The sequence below is a fragment of the Natrix helvetica genome, assembly GCF_964273705.1.
Source record: "Natrix helvetica genome assembly, chromosome: 6".
In the NCBI taxonomy this organism is placed as follows: Eukaryota; Metazoa; Chordata; class Lepidosauria; order Squamata; family Natricidae; genus Natrix; species Natrix helvetica.
The window spans coordinates 9,839,223-9,856,854 of NC_138553.1; the positions used below are offsets into that span (position 1 = coordinate 9,839,223).

General features: G+C 43.7%; 1 protein-coding gene across 2 annotated transcripts in view; it reads right to left on the reverse strand.

Annotated features, from left to right (window-relative positions):
- The window catches only part of PDE3A (phosphodiesterase 3A), a 277,932-nt gene that overhangs the window by 6,147 nt on the left and 254,153 nt on the right, over nucleotides 1-17,632 (reverse strand). For both annotated transcript variants that reach the window (XM_081957782.1, XM_081957783.1), the window contains 7 exons: nucleotides 16,737-16,874; nucleotides 14,480-14,591; nucleotides 12,392-12,505; nucleotides 9,923-10,122; nucleotides 8,934-9,137; nucleotides 6,286-6,441; nucleotides 4,342-4,579 (listed from right to left, as the gene is read on the reverse strand). In XM_081957782.1, the coding sequence (XP_081813908.1) occupies nucleotides 4,342-4,579; nucleotides 6,286-6,441; nucleotides 8,934-9,137; nucleotides 9,923-10,122; nucleotides 12,392-12,505; nucleotides 14,480-14,591; nucleotides 16,737-16,874 (1,162 nt within the window). The remainder of the gene's footprint in view (nucleotides 1-4,341; nucleotides 4,580-6,285; nucleotides 6,442-8,933; nucleotides 9,138-9,922; nucleotides 10,123-12,391; nucleotides 12,506-14,479; nucleotides 14,592-16,736; nucleotides 16,875-17,632) is intronic.

A 17,632-nucleotide genomic window follows, 5' to 3' on the forward strand; every position in this document is an offset into this window, starting at 1 on the left:
TACAGTAATTAGTTTAACCAATTAAACAAGCAACCAAAGATTCAGCAGATTAAGCCACCACTTCAAAAGGTTTATATCCTGGTGCTCTGAATATGCCAGGCCTTTTCTAGATGAGGAGGACACCTTCGTATCTAACTGCACCGAAACGGCTTCTGCTTGGTGAAAGTATTTGTTCACGCTTCTCATCTAAGATTCTCAGAAAACACTTGGGATTCTACCACTCCTCAGACCTGCATTCCCGTCTTCACTAACTTGCGTGATGAACTTTTTCCCCCCCAGAAGTTTTAATAAAAGGAAACAAAACATTAGGGAGGAAGTATTACTCAAGGAATGTTTTGTGTCAGAGAAATGTGTGCCTAGATTAGCACTTTGTAAAGCCTAACTCTTGAGTCCTTCAAGTTTTTCAGCTTCAAACAAAGGGCTTTTCACGATGGGACAGCCCAAATCCAGCTCAATCCTTGCTTAGAAAACTTTCAATTCCCTGTAGGAAACCTCCAGGTTTAATCAGAAGGAACTTCAATTCTGAACTAGCCCTCCATAATAAAACATTCCTGCTCTGGTTTCCTGGGAGATCCCCCCCCTCCCAAAATTTGCAGGGCTCCTAAGAGGCCAGAAGGGTGTTAATCACATCCTACCTCTTGTTGGCAATGATGTTAGGAATGGCTAATGGACAAGGGAGAAGGGGCAAACCAAGAACACATTGGCTCGATTCTCTATCTATCTATCTATCTATCTATCTATCTATCTATCTATCTATCTATCTATCTATCTATCTATCTATCTATCTATCTATCAATGTGTGTGGGGTGTGTGTGTGTGTTCCAGCATAACTCTAGAACGCCTCTAGCAATTTCAACCAAACTTGGTACACAGATGACTTACACTCTCTAGAGTAAAACACCCCTAACACCCCTCGGGATGTGTATGTGTCCCCATGTGTGTGTGTTCCAGCATAACTCTGGAACGCCTGGGCCACTAAAATGAAAAGGACTGAATTATATAGAGAGTGTCAAGTCACAGTACTTTTGACAGTGATAGTGTGCATTTTGGATTCAAGTTCTGTTAAGGTACAGCCTGTTGTGCCCTAAAATGGCTTCTACTGTACAGCACAGTGGAGTTGCCATGGTAACAGCTTCACAGTACTCCACAAGGGAGCAGCTACCTCTGATACAGGATTGGGATAAATACATACCCAGGCAATGCTGGGTTATCAGCTAGTAACAATATAAATTGAATTGATTAATTGAAAGCTGCGCTTGACAGGGTAGCATAGAGAGCATTTGCCTAGAACATCAACCAAAGTTGGACACGACTGAATGGTTAAAACAACAACAAAACATTTTGCTGGAAATCATTTCACACATACTGATTGCAAGTCATTGTAACGCCATTTGTGGCATTTTGTTCAGATCACGTGGTGAGAGATTCTGGAAATGTTAAGGATCTTGGAAAATGGACATATGCCCCATGTCCTATTTCCCAGGGAAAAGATCCCATTTTCTTATTATTTCTTGGGGATGCTTGCAGACACGTTTTCTACTATGAATTGCTAGAGTTGTCCTGTGGTGAGCAATACTTTACTTCACCTCAATCTATAATTCTGAATAAGTTGGCGGATGTCACCTTTACCGTAGACAGGTTGAAGTGCCTGGACAGAGATATCAAGGAAGTATGTTACACACAACTTGCTATTTCTTACCTTGAAGCTTGCTGTTGGGAAGAGTGAATTTGAACCATGTAGATATTTTTGCTCCAGCAATTCGGATTGTTTAGTATAACTTTGAATGAATGAATGAATGAATGAATGAATGAATGAATGAACGCTGCTTTGGCTTGTGTGTCACTCAATCAAGATTACAGAACATGCAGAAAGACTGAGTAAATACATGGGTCAAAATGAAACTGGATAGCAATTCTGACATAGGTGTGTCCCCTGACGTGAAATCGGTTCCCATCTTTTTGACTTTCCATACGGGCCTGAAGACCTGGCTCCGCCAGTTGGCTTGGGGGCATATCTCAGTGGAGGTGGATTGACAGATTAAGAGAAGATCTGACTTCCCACTGGCGTTCCCACTTCCTGCTTCCTTTCTTTCCATCTTTTTAATTCTAAGAAATGTTTGTTCTTTAGAGTTTTGCTGGCTTTTATTGTTGGAAGTCACCCATTGTGTCAGGTTTCCGAAAGATGCCCTAATTAATTCATGAGCCTCGAGCCAAGTTTCAAAAGAAAACCAGTCATTTATTTCATAAATTGCAATGTTACGTTAGCCAGGAGACTACAGTGTGTGAACCAAGTGATTTTGTTTGGCTGCCGAAGGACTGTTAGTTTGTCCGGTTCATGCTTGTGCACTATCCAGAGTGCACCAAGGGGACGGACTAGCTCCCCACTCGGCAAGGAAGCCGCCGAGGGCCATTTTGAAGCTAGATTGGGCAGCAAGTATATAAATTTATATCATGCTGTGGAAATCTTTGGACATAAAACTGTTCTAGGTAGAGGGCACAGAGAGTGACTTGATGGACAGGAAAAAGAGCCGCTACCAATGAAATGAGCCACGATGGTGCAGTGGTTAGAGTGCAGCACTGCAGGTTACTTTTGTTGACTGACTGCAATTTGGCAGTTTGAATCCCACTAGGCTCAAGGTTGACTCAGCCTTCCATCCTTCCGAGGTGGGTAAAATGAGGACCCAAATTGTTGGGTGGCAAGAGGTTGACTCTGTAAACCGCTTAGAGAGGGCTGTTGAAGCACCGTGAAGCCGTATATAAGTCTAAGTGCTATTGCTAAAAGATCACAGGAAATTAGGCTGAGTCCAAGGCAAAAACGTAATGCGAATAAATACCTCAGACAACCCCCTCCCCAAATCACATGAGGAAAAAGGGAGTAAGGGGAGATGCGCATTCAGACTTGCAGGATTCTGCTTTACAATCGAAGTAATACTGGTGTATACGGCATTGGTTTCCTAGTATGGTCTCCTGTGAATGGCTGACTATTCTCCATAAATTCCCCATTAATTCAATCAATCAATCAATCAGCATAGAGCTGGAAAGGAGGTCTTGGAGGTCTTCTAGTCCAACCCGCTGCACGAGCAGGGTGTCTTATACTATTTCAGACAAGTGACTGTCCAGTCTCTTCTTCAAAGCCTCCAGTGATGAAGCACCCACAACGTCTGAAGGCAAGTTGTTCCATTGGTTAATTGTCCTCCCTGTCAGGAAATTTCTCCTTAGTTCTAGGTTGCTTCTCTCCTTAATTAGTTTCCATCCATTGTTTCTTGTCCTGCCTTCTGGTACTCTGGGAAATAGGTTGACCCCCCTCCTCTTTGTGGCATTCTTATTGTGACCCTCTTCTTTTTGTGGCATTCTTATTGGGACCCTCTTCTCTTTGTGGCAGTTGTTGTTGTTATCATAATCATCATCTATTGGTTAAAGATGATAGGTAAATATCTCTTCAACCGGTGAAGCTGTTTTGACAGAAAAATGCTTCTCTTTGGCAGAACCAGTAACTTTAAATGAAACAATAATTGGTTTGTGAAGAACGTTCAAACAACGTTCTTCATATTAAGTAACAAGTGCCTTGGTACTTAATGATGGAACAGGCCTTGTGGAGATGCCGAAATTTTCATTTAAAGGGAAAAAAATACAATGACAAATTCTGAACTTTCACGGTGGCCCCAACCTGCTACCTAAATTGGCCACTTCACTGTGACTAATAGCTGAATTGGTTGTTGGGAAGCAATGCACAGGGACATTGGAGAAAGCTGTTTGGTCTACAACAAGAAGAAGACCTGTCCCTTATCAAGCAAATACCATTGAGGGCTTTGTTCTATGCCACAACGGGCAGGATCTAAGAATGAAAAATGAGGCACAAGCTCCTTTCGGACGTTCTGAATGTCTTTCCTGACAGTTTCCCTCTCTCTTCCCATCACTGTTTCTCTCCCTCTTTCTCACTTTTTCCTGAGCTTTCAATGGTTTGCTACCAATGTGCTCACAATTTGATCTTGCATCTTAGATCAGACAATGCTGATCACTGTAACAACCACCCAAACCCCCACATAACGTACTTCCAAGAAATCCAAATGAGGGGTCCTTGGTGCTCTCTGAGCATGGCTGTATTCTTGCAGATATTTCATTACCCAACGAGGTAACATCATCAGTGCCAGTAGATTAGCACTGATGATGTTATCTAGTTGCTTTACATCGATGATCTGGTTGGTCTCCTGGCCACAAACCATACATTTGACTCCGAATAACTTTTTACGAAATGAGTTTGGGGTGGGCATGCAGCGTTTTTATTGGGAAACCAGCCAATAAAATAAAATAAAATAAAATAAAAACCCAGGACAAACGTACTTGCTTCATGGCTGTCACAGGAGTCCATGTCTGGGGAATCCTCCTCGTGCTCATCCGTATCTCCTAACTCATCGTTATCTTCAATCCATTTGCCTGGCATCAGCCCTGCTGAGTCATAGGAGTTACACAGGGGCCCCACAATGTGGGTGATGAAGGATTCCTGGAGTTTTGCTAACTGCGGAGCAGAGCGGTCCATGAAAGGGCTGATGGGGAGACCTAGGCTGGCTTCTTCATCACCCTTGGGAAACAGGAGGGACTCTATTAATCAAAGGCAATTGGGAAGATTTCCAGTTCTCTAATGGGGCTAAGCCGCCCTGCCCAACCCTGAGACGTCCTGTGTCTGATATCCCCAAATTTCCATTTCAAATGGCATTCTAAACTGCATTAGTTTTAACCTTAGTTATGTCTGTGTTTTAGTATGTTCTGCAAACTACTTATGTGTTGTAGTCCGCCAGTGGCCAGCGGATCTGGCAGCAGATTCAGACAGTGAGGAGGTTGGGGAGGAACATGGGGCCAGTCCTGGAGTCTGGAGAAGGCTCTGATGAGGGCTCTGTGTCGGAGACAGAGATGGGACCAGGGCCGTCTGACAGTTATCAGCTGCCTCTGGAGTTGGACATCAGTGGGGCAGAAGAACAGCTGGAGCCTGTTCCCAGTGCGCGCATGCTCAGAGTTGCCAGGAGAAGGGACCAGCTAAGGAAGAAGGGTTGACTTGGGAGTAAAGCCACAGGTGGACAGTGAATGGCCCCTCCCATGGGGAATAAAGAAGAGCGAAAGGGGAGGGGACTTTGCAGGAGACAATTAATTCAATTCATTAAGTTGAAGATCTGTTCCTGACTTCTTGCCAAATAATTGCTGTTACAGCATGGCATTTGGAAGATATCAGCCTGGCAACTCTCCAAGCCTGATAAAGGCCTGTAGTTGTGAAATCTCTTGAAAGACTATTGGTCGGCAACTTTGCTGGAGAGGAATTCACTTTAAAACTAAATAAAAAGGGGTTTTATCAGGACGAGGAGTCGGCTTCGTGCTTTTGGATCAGAACATTATGGTTCAATATATTACATGGATCCAGAAGCAGATTCTCTTAGGAATTGGGTGATATGTGATAATCTGAACACAATCGTTTTGTATGGTTCATCTCATTGATCAGTTTATAGTTCAAAAGATTCTATGGACACAGAAAATGGGTTTAATTCAACCCATTGAATTTAGGAGGGATGTGCGAACAATTGGCTCTCTTGTGTAGCCTTAAATATCTCTTAAAAGTGGAACTGTAAACCGTTGAAGGTTATTCAAGGAACTACGTTTGATTACAAAGAAGGAAACCAGCTTAAAAAAAGAAAGAGACATTAACCTGAGCAACAAGGTACGATCAAGGTACTTAATAAATGAGTGTTTTCTAAAGAAATCTAAGTCATGCGTGCCCGACTGGGCTGGTGACAAGGATTTTAAAATGCTGACAATCAACACCTTTTAGCATGTTTACTGAAAATAGTTTTTTTAAAAATAAAAATAATGACCAACAGCTTTTCAGGAAGGTGGGTTTTGTTTTAAGGTTTTTTTTTTTTTTGCATTTTTAAATTTTGAAACATGGAAGCCAAAGAATTGATTATTTAAGACAGGGGTGTCCAAACTTGGGAACTTTAAGACTTGTGGACTTCAACTCCCAGAATTCCCCAGCCAGCATAGCTGGCTGGGGAATTCTGGGAGTTGAAGTCCACAAGTCTTAAAGTTCCCAAGTTTGGACACCCCTGATTTAAGAGAATGGATTAGGAGGAACTGGTTTACCGTGGTTAATGGTAATAATTTGTCTTCGTTATTGTGAATTGTCCAAAGTCCTTGCCATTTCTCAAGGCTCGGAAAATAAGCTACAGACTAAAAGGATGGGCATTATTCATAAGGCAGTTAAAAAAAAAAAGTTGTTCGCAGCAATTGTGATCTCCTCACCTGTTCATAAAACTCATTCACTATGCCATCTGTCCACTTTAGATGTAAATCTTTGTACTTGGCTGGGCCATTGATATCGGCCAGTTTGATGCACATCTGACAAACCAATAACCGGTCGTTCTCGTTTGTCCAATCAATGCCGGCATCGTCGTTCACCTGGCAGGTAAGGTGTCATTAGGAGAAGTATCTTGAGGTTGTTGGGATCAAAGGTAACACAATGCAATTCCAAAGGTGAACATGCATGATGTATAATGCACAAGAACACTTCCTATGTAGGGATTATTCTTTGGGTTCACCACTAGGCTATGTGCTTCCTTAGTTTACCACTATGCTGGTTTATCACTACCATCTTTTTTTCTCTATGCCCTAGGGATTTCTGGTCTTCCTCCCATGCATCTACTAACCAGACCTGATTCTGCTTTGGTTCTGCTTTAAGTTCTGCTCCATCGCCGGAGATTTTCAAGAGACCGGACAGCCATTTGGCTGGAATGATTAGGGTACTGATGGCTAATCTTTTTGTCGTCACGGCCGCACCCACAATGCAATGCGTGCGTGCCCCCCGTGCCCCGGTGCATGACCCCCCCCATGTGTACTCTGCCCACCCGTGCATGTGGGCGTGACCCTCCCCCCCACGCATGTAAAATGGGCACAGTGGGCCTCGTGCATCTCCCCGCACCCTGTTTTGGGCCTGGAAGGCCTCCTGCACCAACCTGGAAGCCAAAACGGGGTGAGGGGGGGTGCGCGAGGCCCCAAAATGCAATGAGATCCCCCCCTGTGCATGTGTGCATGTGTCCCCTACATGCGTCCCGCTCCTCTCACATGCGCGGCAGAGACCCAAAGACCAGCCGGCTGGTGGGAGGCATGTCCATGTGCGGTGGAGCTGAGCTGGGGCAACCGATTTGTGTGCCACCTGTGGCACGTGTGCCATAGGTTTGCCATCACGGAGATATGGCCTCTTGCTTCAGCAGGGGGTTGGACTAGAAGACCTCTTAAGGTCACTTCCAATACAGTTATTCTCTCATTCTGTTATCCGAATCGCACTTCTTCGGTTTCTTTACAGAACAGGATAGTCTCACGCTAGATAACATTATTCTTTTATCTGTAATCTTCTTGGTTGTAGCTCCTTTCTGATACGACTTGGTGGAAGGAAGGAGGAACAACACTTTATCTACTACTAGGGAGTCTGCTGGAGAAAGGCTGGCTCCAGGGAAGCCCTAACGCCTGCCCACCACAGTAAGTTGGATTTGACTGTCTTTCTCATTCTTAGCCAAGAACTTGTTTATTCTTCCCTCCGCTATGTAACTTTTCCTTCTATGTCCCGAAGCGGCTTTTTCAAGACGCAGCTGAGCTTCCTTTGTTTTTCCTTGAAGATGTTTTGCTTCTCATCCAAGAAGCTTCTTCTGAACTGAGAACTGAAAAAGCTGCTTGGATGAGAAGACAAAAAACAAAAACACATTATTACACCCCTTAGTTGTACACTGGCAAATATATCACAACAATTGTAGCTTTCCCCCTTGCGAAACAGGCCTAAGATTTAGAATAGAATAGAATAACAGAATTGGAAGGGACCTTGGAGGTCTTCTAGTCCAACCCCTTGCTTAGGCAGGAAACCCTACACTACTTCAGACAAATGGTTATCCAACTTCTTCTTTAAAACATCCAGTGTTGGGGCATTCACAACTTCTGGAGGAAAGTTGTTCCACTGATTAATTGTTCTCACTGTCAGGAAATTTCTCCTCAGTTCTAAGTTGCTTCTCTCCTTGATTAGTTTCCACCCATTGCTTCTTGTTCTACTCTCAGGTGCCTCGGAGAATAGCTTGACTCCCTCTTCTTTGTGGCAACCTCTGAAATATTGGAACACTGCTATCATGTCTCCCCTAGTCCTTCTTTCTCTTAAGCTAAACATACCCAGTTCCTGCAAGCGTTCTTTATATGTTTTAGCCTCCAGTCCCCTAATCATCTTTGTTGCTCTTCTCTGCACTCTTTCTAGAGTCTCCACATCTTTTTTACATTGTGGCAACCAAAACTGGGTGCCGTATTCCAAGGGTGGCTTTACCAAGGCATTATAAAGCGGTATTAACCCTTCACGTGATCTTGATTCTATCCCTCTGTTGATGCAGCCTAGAACTGTGTTGGCTTTTCTGGCAGCTGCCTCACACTCCTGGCTCATATTTATAAATTTCTACATCTATTTGCAACCCGCTTTGACCTGCTGTGTTGTTAGTTAAGTGATCCAGAAACTCACTGAAGTGGGCGGTTTCTTAATTTAAAAACAAACAAACAAATGTGTCTATGGAGACAGTCATCCAGGTTTTTCTTTTCAAGAAAAAAACAGTCCAGTTGCCTTTTGAAAAACAACAACACTTTTGAGAAAAGCAAACAAACAAATAAAATGTCCTTCCTTCCTTTTTAGGCTAAACATGCCAAATCATTTTAGCCAAACCTTTGTAGGATTTATCTTTCAAGCTGCTCACTCTCTTTGTTGCTCTTCTCCACGCTCTTTCTTTACTAGCTTGCTCCAAGGTCATTATCCTTGCAACATCGCATGATTAAGCCCCACCATTTATTCCCTGTTTATCCCTTGGCTGATTTTTCTAGGCTTTTATACAAAGATTTGAACCGCAATAAGACACAGGGATTGTGTTTACCTTGGCATTAAATTTAGCCACAAAATCAAAGTGCTTCTTCAGATCAGTGGCCAAAATGGCCTCGATGACAAGGAAGCGGAAATGCTTGAACTCCACATGGTCGAGATGGATTAAAAAATTATATTCTGGCCTGGACATGAAAAGATTCCACGCAGCCGCTGCATGATGGTTCTCCAGAACAGAACGGTCATTATACAGGACGGCCTACATGCGCAGAGAGAGATGGGAGAGAATATTTATTTCCAAAAGATCTGAGAGATGGCGGGTCTGCTTCTGAAAAGGAATCAATGATTTGCATTCCCCAAATTAACCACATTTGCATGAAAGGGAATTTGCTTTAGAACTTGCTTTTAAAAAAAGACAAAAAGCCCAAAAGAGAATGTTGGTGAAACTCTCAAGGGTGAACGATGTGATCGTGTACTTATTTACTGATGAGGCCAAGGTTTTGCATGTGAACATCCTGTCTTTTACTGAACAATCATGTCCCTAGAGATGTCAAGTCTGTTGTGGCCAGCGGAGCTGGCAGCAGAGTCAGACAGTGAGGTGGTTGGGGAGGAACATGGGCCGGTCCTGGAGGCTGGAGAAGGCTCGGACGAGGACTCTGCATCAGAGGAAGAGATGTCTGGCAGTTCTCACCTGCCTTCGGAGCTAAACAGCAGTGAGGCAGAGGAACAGCTGGAGCCTGTTCCCAGTGTGCGCATGCCCAGAGCTGCCAGAAGAAAAGAACAGCTAAGGAACAAGGGTCGACTTGGGAGTAAAGCAACAGATGGATGGTGAATGGCCACTCCCATGGGAAATAAAAGAGGAGCGAAAGGGGAGTGGGCTTTTGCAGGAAACCATTCGTTTGTTTGTTTCAGGAGTGTGAATCTCAGAGATTCTGTGCATAGTACTGCGTTTGGAAAATATTCACATGGCAGCTTTCCAAGCTAGATAAGGTCTGTGGTCTTAGCTGTATAAGCAAGGGGTTCCCGTAATCCCAGCCCACTTACCTGAGGAGCGCTGGTTGCCACCAAGAAGGCATTGGTTCTCCCTGGATGATCATAGTCATGCATGGCAGCAGCTACATAGAGGGCCATCAATTCGAGGGATGGGATGTTGCCCGCCAAGCACCCGTAGTTGTCGTCTGTTGGCGTGTACGTTTTCGACAATACGTATCCCAGGTGGCCGTGAGTGATCCCACTATCTGAATCTGGGCAGAAAATCAGGTTATTCACAAACTGCTCCTTACAGAGCCAAATATTGCATTCAGTTTTGGTCGCCCCAATGTAGAAAAGATGTGGAGACTCTAGAAAGAGCACAGGGAAGAGCAAGAAAGAGGATCAGGGGACTGGAGGCTAAAACATATGAAGAACGGTTGCAGGAACTGGGTATGTCTAGTTTAATAGAAAGAAGGACTAGGGGAGACATGATAGCAGTCTTCCAATATCTCAGGGGTTGCCACAAAGAAGAGGGAGTCAAACTATTCTACCAAGGCACCTGAGGGTAGAACAAGAAGCAATGGGTGGAAACTAATCAAGGAGAGAAGCAACTTAGAACTGAGGAGAAATTTCCTGACAGTTAGAACAATTAATCAGTGGAACAACTTGCCTCCAGAAGTTGTGAATGCCCCAACACTGGAAGTCTTTAAGAAGATGTTGGATAGCCATTTGTCTGAAACGGTATAGGGTTTCCTGCCTAGGCAGGGGGTTGGACTAGAAGACCTCCAAGGTCCCTTCCAACTCTGCTATTGTATTGTATTGTATTGAAAATATTTCTCTTTTCTGTTTTGGGCCCACTAACTTGGCTTAATCAAACATACCATTTTACAAGAGTCTAGTAAGCCATCCCTGGAATTACTCCTTCTATCACCATCACCAAAGAGACACACCTGTGCAAACAGCTGAATGCACCTGCAATTCGACCTACTCAATATATACAACTCTCAGCCAGCCAGCAATGATTTATATGAATTGATCTGAACTTGTGGAACGCCTAGAACCGTGATGACAAACCTATGGTGCACGTGCCACAGGTGGCATGCAGAGCCCTCTCTGCGGGCACGCTAGCTGTCGTCCTAGTCCAGCTCCATCGTGCATGTGCGAGTGCGCATCCTGCTGGCCAGCTAGTCTATGGGACTCTGCTGCGCATGTGTGGGGCCTTCCCTGATCTCTGCAGTTTCCCCTTCAGCACACCTTTACCTTTCTCTTGCATTCCTGCCGGCCGTGCCTTCCCCAATCTCCAGTCTCTCCCCCCCCCCCCCCCCCCAGCATGCCCTTGCTTTCTCCTGCATTTTTGCTGCCTGTGCCTTCCCCGTTGCATGGAAAAGGGGGCCATGCGTGGGGGTACTCACGTTGCATTTTGGGGATTGGGGCACGCGTGCATGCATTCATGTGCACGCTTGCGCGCTTTGGGCAGTTGGCACAAAAAAGGTTAACCATCCGTGGCCTAAAGTAATCAAACAGAATTTCTGAATCCCGTGATCCATGGACAGACTGCTGGGAATCCATCCTCTGCCATATTTAAAGGATCCATATGTGTCCAAGACCTCCTACAGAACCAAATTTAGATGGGCTTTGTGCAGCAAATTGTGGACTGCGGTCTACACATAGGACCCACAACTGGGGATTAGGAGTGAAATAGGGTGCCCTTAAAATCTCTGTATCTTCCCTGAAAACCTTTGGCTGTTTACTATTGGGAGCACTGTTTCCATAAGGTGTGTTTGGTGGACTGCCTGCTCTGTCAAATTCACTCGGAAGATACAGTCACTACAGAAGTGTCACAGTTCTGACATTCACCCGGACCACAACCATGCGATCACACTTTGGGTGCTGGGCAACACGGCCCCATTTATGGACATTTGCAGTGTCCCATCGTCACCTGATTGCATTTTATGGTTTTCCATCCATCTAATTTTCAGCAAAACTGCACCCAGAGTGAATAATGGGTTGGCACTTATGACGACCGGGCATTCTCATTTATAACTGCCATCAGAAAAATAAATAAATCGTCATTTTTTCACAACCGTCATGACGTATGACCACAATGAGTAAGCTCCATCATGGTTGCGTGTTGAGCACTATCTGTAACAGGGGTGTCAAACTCGATTTCATGGAGGGCCGCCTCAGGGTTTTGTTTGACCTCAAGGGGGGCAGTGGGGGCATGGCCAGCTTGACATCACTTGTGCCGGGGGTGCCTGTGGCGGCCCAAGCGCTTTGCTAGAGAAAACGGGCTCCCGAGCTCCGTTTTCACCTGCGATGGCCTCCTGCAGCCCTCTGCAAGCGAAAACAAGAGCTTGGGAGGGTTGTGCAGAGGCACCGCGGGCTGGTGCTTTTCTGTTTCCAGGATGGCCCCGCGGGCCAGATCTAAGCACCCGGTGGGCTGGATTTGGCCCGCGGGCCTCGAGTTTGACACCCTTGATCTGTAACAACACGGCACCAAGAAATCCAGTTCATGGCAGCCAGACCTTCTTACAACATTACCTGAATCGCTTGCTGATCCATGGTCATTAATCATAGTTGGGAGTCCAGGGATGGGCTGGGATGAAAGATACCAGACAGCATGGAGGACATCAGTAGCATGAGTTCTGTTATGATCTGTTAAGAGAGAGAGAGAGAGAGGTTTACAATACAATACAATACAATACAATAGCAGAGTTGGAAGGGACCTTGGAGGTCTTCCAGTCCAACCCCCTGCCTAGGCAGGAAACCCTATACCGTTTCAGACAGATGGCTATCCAACATCTTCTTAAAGACTTCCAGTGTTGGGGCATTCACAACTTCTGGAGGCAACTTCTGTTCCACTGATTCATTGTTCTAACTGTCAGAAAGTTTCTCCTCGGTTCTAAGTTGCTTCTCTCCTTGATTAGTTTCCACCCATTGCTTCTTGTCCTGCCCTCAGGTGCCTTGGAGAATAGTTTGACTCCCTCTTCTTTGTGGCAACCCCTGAGATATTGGAAGACTGCTGTCATGTCTCCCCTAGTCCTTCTTTCTCTTAAGCTAGACATACCTAGTTCCTGCAACCGTTCTTCATATGTTTTAGTCTCCAGTCCCCTAATCATCTTTGTTGCTCTTCTCTGCACTCTTTCTAGAGTCTCCACATCTTTTTTAAATCGTGGCTACCAGAACTGAATGCAGTATTCCAAGTGTGGCCTTACCAAGGCATTATAAAGTGGTATTAACACTTCACGTGATCTTGATTCTATCCCTCTGTTTATGCAGCCTAGAATTGTGTTGGCTTTTTGGCATTTGAGGATGGATTGGGGGGTAACAGCACCATCTACTGGCCATAGATGAGAATGTGGATTTATTCCTGGTTCCCACTTTTGAGAACCAGTCAAAGGATATTCACAGCAATGTTAAAATTCCTCTGTGACATTCTAACATTGGGATGCTCCATCGTATTGATTGACACCAAAACTCTGTTCCGTACAGTAGAGTTTGGCAAACATTTATTGATTGGGACATTCAGGGAAAAAAAAAATCCCATTCTTGAATTGTGGCTTTATTTATTAGTATTTTTATAACACAAATACTATTAGTATTAGTACTAATACATATAGTACTAATAGTAGTACTATTAAAATACTAATAAATAAAGCCACAGTTCAGTTTTTTTTTGTGTGTGTGTGTGTGTACAATCCAAAATAAAAGGTGCTTTAAAAAAAATCACAGTACTATCTACTACCAGACTTAGAAGATACTGTAGATGAAAACTTTCATCTGTAAAATTACTTTTCACCTGTAAAATTACTTTACATTGTTATGCATGTTTTGTGTTTTGTTTTTTTTCTTGTGGTGTTTTTCTTTCTGTTTTTAAAGATGAAAACATTCAATTATTATTATTATTTTTAAAAAAGAAAACTTTCTTATTCGGAAATGTAAGTTTTCACTGATGAATTACAAAAACGCCCCTCTTTCTAACTGGATTATTTAAAGATGTGATTGCACTATGCATTGTACAGATTTTGTTTTAATACCCTGTTTCCCTGAAAAATAAGACCTTCCCAGATAATAAGCCCATTCAGGCTTTTCAGCGCATGCGCTAAAATAAGCCCTCCCTGAAAATATTTAAATGCACACGCTGCCGGACCCTGCCACTTCCTCTGGTTGCTTGCCGTGCAAACAACACAAGTTGAGGAGGAGAGGCTGGAGGCGGGGGGAAAGGAAGGGGGAACATACCCCCCACATGCCCTTACCTAATGGCCCCTCCTGCAACCCTAGCCACCGCGCCCCTTCTGTCATGCTAATGGCTGCCGCAAAAAGAGTGGCAGGCCTAGCGATGCGTAGCACAGCAGGAGCCATGAGTTGACCACGCTCGCCGCCTCCTGCACCTCAAAAATAATAAGACCTCCCCAAAAATAAGGCCAAGCGCTTATTTCGGGGGTCAAAAGAAAATAAGACCCTGTCTTATTTTCCGGGAAACATGGTAAGGGTTTTATTCTAAAAAAAACCTGTTTGGAAGTAATCTGCTATGGACAGTGAAGGAAAACAAGTGTGTGCTATGATTAAAATAAATAAATAAGAGAAATGGAAGACAAAAGTATCCACAAGGGATGCTATCGTACTTACAAGGTATCTCTCTATAGCCACATTCTAAGGCATGGAAATAGTTCATAAACTCTGGTATAGGGATTTTGAAAGTTTCGAAGAGACCCATGTCCTCAAAGAGTCTATAGGATACCTGGAAAACAAAATAAAGAACTTCTTAGAACTAGGGTTTGGTGATCTTTGATAGGTGAATCTAGATCTTCAGACTATCATCATCCTCATCATTTAATGACCACGTAATCCCTTGTGGGGTGGAGTCTGGGCAACTGAATGGAGCTAGCAGAGTGTTCGAATGGCCAGATGCCTTTCCTGTCACCAGTGCAGAGTTTTGTTCAGCAGATATACTCTCAGTGTGCCTAGAGAGAGAAATACCTGCCTCTACCTAGGATCGAACTCACAGCCTCCTGATTGTGAGGCGAGAGTTTCACCTCTAGGCGACCGCACCACTCCTATCTCTTCAAACTATTTCCAAGCTTAAATCAGCTGTAGGAGATGACCGGGCTGAGCCGGAGGGCGGGGTCAAGTGTATCATCAGTCTTGAGTCCCTTCGCACCAACAAGAAATTGAAGTCCAGCCCATCTTGAATTCCATGGACTCTTATCTACCATTAATTTTCTTTGACCGTTAGCAGCTCAGTAGTTGGTAGCTCAGATTCTTGTAGAGAGTGTTAGCGGGCAATAAAAATGAAACTGTTCTCTGCTGTTGGTATTGTATATATATTATTGCATATAAAGAAGTTTCTTATTTAAAATCAATCCTGCTGAATCAGTTATCTGGTCGTGCTTTCTGGATTTGAGTTTTGCAACGAACTCTGACATTGATATATACCCCTTCTGGGTATACAGTATATATTATATCCATCTGGAATATAAACACGCCCACCAGGTGTGATGATCGTGCAATTTTTGAACTATTATTGGTTCAATAATTCAAATAAGGGATCATGAGCCACGGTGGCGCAGGGGTTAAGAGTGCAGTACTGCTGGCTACTTCTGCTGAGTGCCGGCTGTCTGCAATTTGGCAGTTCGAATCTCACCAGGCTCAAGGTTGACTCAGCCTTCCATCCTTCTGAGGTCGGTAAAATGAGGACCCAGATTGTTGGGGGCCATAGGCTGACTCTGTAAACCGCTTAGAGAGGGCTGTAAAGCACTGTGAAGCGGTATATAAGTGTAAATGCTTATTGCTATAGTACACCACATATTGGTGGTGGGCTGCAGCTGATGCCCAAGATCTGATTTCTTGATTAAGGTTGTTGACTTCCTCCGGGTCAAATTTCCTAGGGAACTAAGCCGAACAAATCTCCCTCTTGTCATTACCAAGTTCTTATCTGCAACTCCTACCTCCCTGGATTTCATTCCAGAAGGTGTTCCTAGAATCTGGAAACCCGCCGGCCGAGAATCTGCTATTTTCTCTTGTTGGGCGAAAAGGTGCAGTGAAATTTAAGCTGGAAGTCTGGCTTTAATCTTAATAGTGGCAGCCTTCCCTTCTATCCCTTCTTTTTTCTTGGCAAAACTTGTTATGTCCCTCCAGGGGCATTATTAGGCTAACAGTAAGTGAAAATTAAGGCATTATCTAAGCACACAGTTTGCCATCAAGCAGAACAAAGCTAGGGGTTTGCTCACCATTTTTGCATGAAAAAAAGAAAATTATTTTTGCACATTTGCCTGTGCTAGAGCCAAAGGCCTCCCGTGGTAGTGTGTGGGCTTATTTTCTTTTCAAAACTGATTCGAAACCGCTGTTTTAGAAGGAGTCTAGTGGTGCCTTTTCCGACTAATGCATTTTAGCTGGGAAATTTTTAGCACCTTTGAACAAAACCTGTCGCTTAGAAAAGGTGCTATTACATTCCTCCTTTCTGCTACCATAAACTATCATGTCTCTTCTTCTCCAGTGTTAGTAACCTCTAAAGCTTTCTTTACAAAATATATTTTGTTTCTCAAATCCCTTCTACAAGGCCCGGATCTAATTCTTGGCATTTGGGTAATGCTTATTTCCTAACCACGTCGGCTAGTTCTATTTTTTCTTCCTAGCCTGTAGCAATAGAAACTCTGCACCTGAATTCCTAACCTAGCATTTTAATCATGGCTTATCAGAGGAGCCACACTGGCTGCGTTCATACGAATCAGGAAACCATAATATTTGATTCCCACGTAACGCTCGAACAGAAAGAAACACATCTCTGCATTCGAATAGCTCTGGATTAGAATTGGTGAACTCTAGAAGATTGTGCTATAAAAAGCAGAACTTTGAGGGAAATCTTATAGAACATCGAATTTCTTACCTGACTTAAAATCCGACCACATCTCGTGCCGATTTTGTCTACCAAATCAAAGATTGGGAAATTCCAATTGTTTAGTTGCTCCATTAGCAGGTCCAAATTGTCCATTATTAGAGGCTCGGGGGCAAGGATAGGTTTTTCCTGTAACAGATAACCAACAAACACATCCCAAATGTTAAAAAAGAACAACCCCTGTACAAAATGTAAGATTCTTGGGCTTTTCAGTATTCTTATTCCAAAGCTTCCATCTTGTGTTAGAGATATCCAAGGAGTTATATGCAAGATTTGGGAAAGTTGTCAACTTCTTCCAATCAATTAGATAAACACTTCCTAATCAGTGTCCCAAACTGTTAAGATATTATATTAGAAAACCAGATGGGAGAAGTTAAAATGAAATAAATTCCAATTAATGGAAAAAGCAATCTTTACCCAAAAAAACCCCAAAAAAGAGACTCAAAAGAAAACCATCTCTCAAAGGTTTTCAGGGTAGCATTTCCTGAGCAGGCTAAACTCAAAAGATTCCTAATTCTAAACTGGGTTTTTTTTGCACATGAACTGGGAAAGTATGGTATAATCTCAGTTTACAAAGCAAGATCTAAAAGCAACAGCTGATTTGACACAGATAATATCAAGCTTCTTGATATTACCTCCGGGTAACAGAAGAGCAGAGTTGGAAGGGACCTTGAAGGTCTTCTAGTCCAACCTTTTGCTTAGGCAGGAAGTCCTATACCGTTTCAGACAAACAGTTATCCAACATCTTTTTAAAGACTTCTAGTGTTGGGGCATTCACAACTTCTGGAGGCAAGTGGTCCCACTGATTAATTATTCTCACGGTCAATAAATTTTTCCTTAGTTCTAGGTTGCTTCTCTCCTTGATTAGTTTCCATCCATTGTCAATG